General features: G+C 35.7%; 1 protein-coding gene across 1 annotated transcript in view; it reads right to left on the bottom strand.

Moving 5' to 3' along the window:
• LOC125043641 overlaps window positions 1–2,500 on the bottom strand; it is a 13,320-nt gene that overhangs the window by 9,646 nt on the left and 1,174 nt on the right. The window contains exon 2 of the mRNA XM_047639876.1: window positions 1,383–1,493. Coding sequence (XP_047495832.1) covers window positions 1,383–1,493 — 111 coding nt within the window. The remainder of the gene's footprint in view (window positions 1–1,382; window positions 1,494–2,500) is intronic.

Below are 2,500 nucleotides of genomic sequence, written 5' to 3' on the forward strand. Positions count from 1 at the left end.
TTTATGCATGAGTGAATGTGAGTCTTTAAGCGTGCAATTGTATGTGTGTGCGTGTGTGTGTGTCCGTGTATGTACGTGTAGGGTTCCTTGGTCTGAAGCATCCATCAGCGTTGCAATTGTGGTCAAAGAAAATGGAATTCTGCTAATTTCGGCGTGTAACAGGAAACGCGGTTAAGAGAATTGGATCGATAAAGAACAGGTACAGTACGAAAGACCCATATGCATATACACACACACTTCCACACGATACACAAATACAGCTACAGACACAAAGACGCACACAGATGCAATCACACTTATAAGAAATACTACTAAAAGTAATAAGTTCTAAATCCTAATACTGACATTAATCTCTATTGTGAAAAAAAATAGCACAACATTATCGATTAAAACAATAAAGCAAACCAGGGATATAAAGAACAAGATGATAACTACAACAAACAACAGCAGAATAATTTTTAAAAAAGATAATGAAAATAATAGGTATGTTTGCCTGCACTATGAGTCATCAGCCCTGAGAAGGATATATCAGAACACTCCACTTCTTCAGCAGATCGAGATGCCCATCATTTCCCTCCCGGAACTCCTGAGGCGCGCGATTTTTAAAAGCAACTTTGGAAGTGAAAAAAAAACAAAAAAACAATTAAGTGCACTGGCTATCAGATCAACGATGTGAAGTTGTAGTGACTATGGCTGTATTATTATTACCGGCAATATGCAAATCTGTGTACACACATACCATGTAATAAACAGCACGATAAGAATTATGATTTTTTTATGTTCTGATGTTTCTGTGAGTCATGCTATGCATATAGACCAGATAGGGCTTGTCAAACCCCATGCAGGTCAGATAAGAACTGCTAAGATAACAGACAGGATAACCGAGTATGGATGTGCGTGTGCGTGTGTACATATATATTAATTTACTTATTTTTAATATAGTATATAAATATAAGTAATATATGTTTATGATATATTTGACAACATTTCATAAATGTTATACATATATATATATATATCATATATATAGATATACTATATATCATATATATAGATATACTATATATCATATATATACATATTTGTATATCATATATGTATATACATGTACATATATATATATATATATATATATATATATATATATATATATACATATATATATATATGGTATATGTATATGATATATATGTATGTATACATTATATACATACATACATACATATATGTATTGGTATATATGTATACATATATGTATGTGTATATATACATATATATAAATAAAAAATAAATATGTATGTGTGTATACAGATAGATACAAACATACAAATAAAATATATCGTTAGTGACAGCACCAGAACAAAGAACACAACGATACTCACTCAGGTCGCCCACCGACACGACAGGGATGCACAGAACGGGCGTGATCGTGAACGTCGAGCCGGTCGGGAACGCCACGAAACGCTTCTGCCGGGAGTGGATCTCGCCCAAATCTGAGGGGAAATGCAGAGAGGAGATTAGGAGACGGGTGGATAAAAGAGGTGGATAATTAGGAAGAGAGGAAGAGAGAGGGAGACGGTGAGAGGGAGGAAGACGGACGGATAAAGCGATGGGTTGTTAGATTGTAGGAGATAGAGAATGAGGGAGAGGGAGGGAAGGAGGGAGGGAGGGAGAGAGGAGAGAGGAGAGAGGAGAGAGGAGAGAGGAGAAAGGAGAAAGGAGAAAGGAGAGAGGAGAGAGTAGAGAGAAGAGAGGGACACAGACAGTGGCAGACAAACCGACGGAAAGACAAAAAGACAGATGAGAAACGGATAAAAACTAGAGAATTACGATAGTGAGAAAGAACGTGTGGGAGAGCTTGACTGAACAGAACAAATGAAGAGCAGCACACTTTTCTCTGCGGTTTTTCTCGCATTTTCTTCAAAGGCAGCTGTTCTTGCGTTGCGGTTAGAACCATCTTCGATTACATATATTTTAATTTTGTATTCTTGCTTCGGTTAGCTTCCATCCATCTCAGTCTTTGTCGAATATTCTTCTCATTCATATAAGAAAAGTGGATAAAATAAAACACTGTGATCAGCGAACATTCTCTCACGATTATTTGAATGTCTTTCAGCTACCAATGTGACGCACGTTTATGGAGAAATGTGATAATTAATTTAAAAATTCATGACTTATATCCTTCGCGCTATCTAAAGAGAGTTTCTCATAATCAAACATTTTGTGTTAATAAAAAGGCCATAATGTTGACCACTTGACATCGGATATGCTACTGATGTCCAGATAAAGGAAATACACACCTGGTGATTATAGGTATTAGTACTTTGTTCCCACGCCATAAGTGATATAAAAAAATGTAAAGGCACATACAAGCAGCTGGGGATTGAGAAAACGATAGCAAAGCACTGAAAAGCAAAGGGAAACTATTGCCATATGAGAGTTTCGCCAAGATTATTTTTTTTTTTTTTTTTTTTTTTTTTTTTACTATTCGTTTCGATTA

Source organism: Penaeus chinensis, chromosome 34 (assembly GCF_019202785.1).
Source record: "Penaeus chinensis breed Huanghai No. 1 chromosome 34, ASM1920278v2, whole genome shotgun sequence".
Lineage (NCBI taxonomy): Eukaryota > Metazoa > Arthropoda > Malacostraca > Decapoda > Penaeidae > Penaeus > Penaeus chinensis.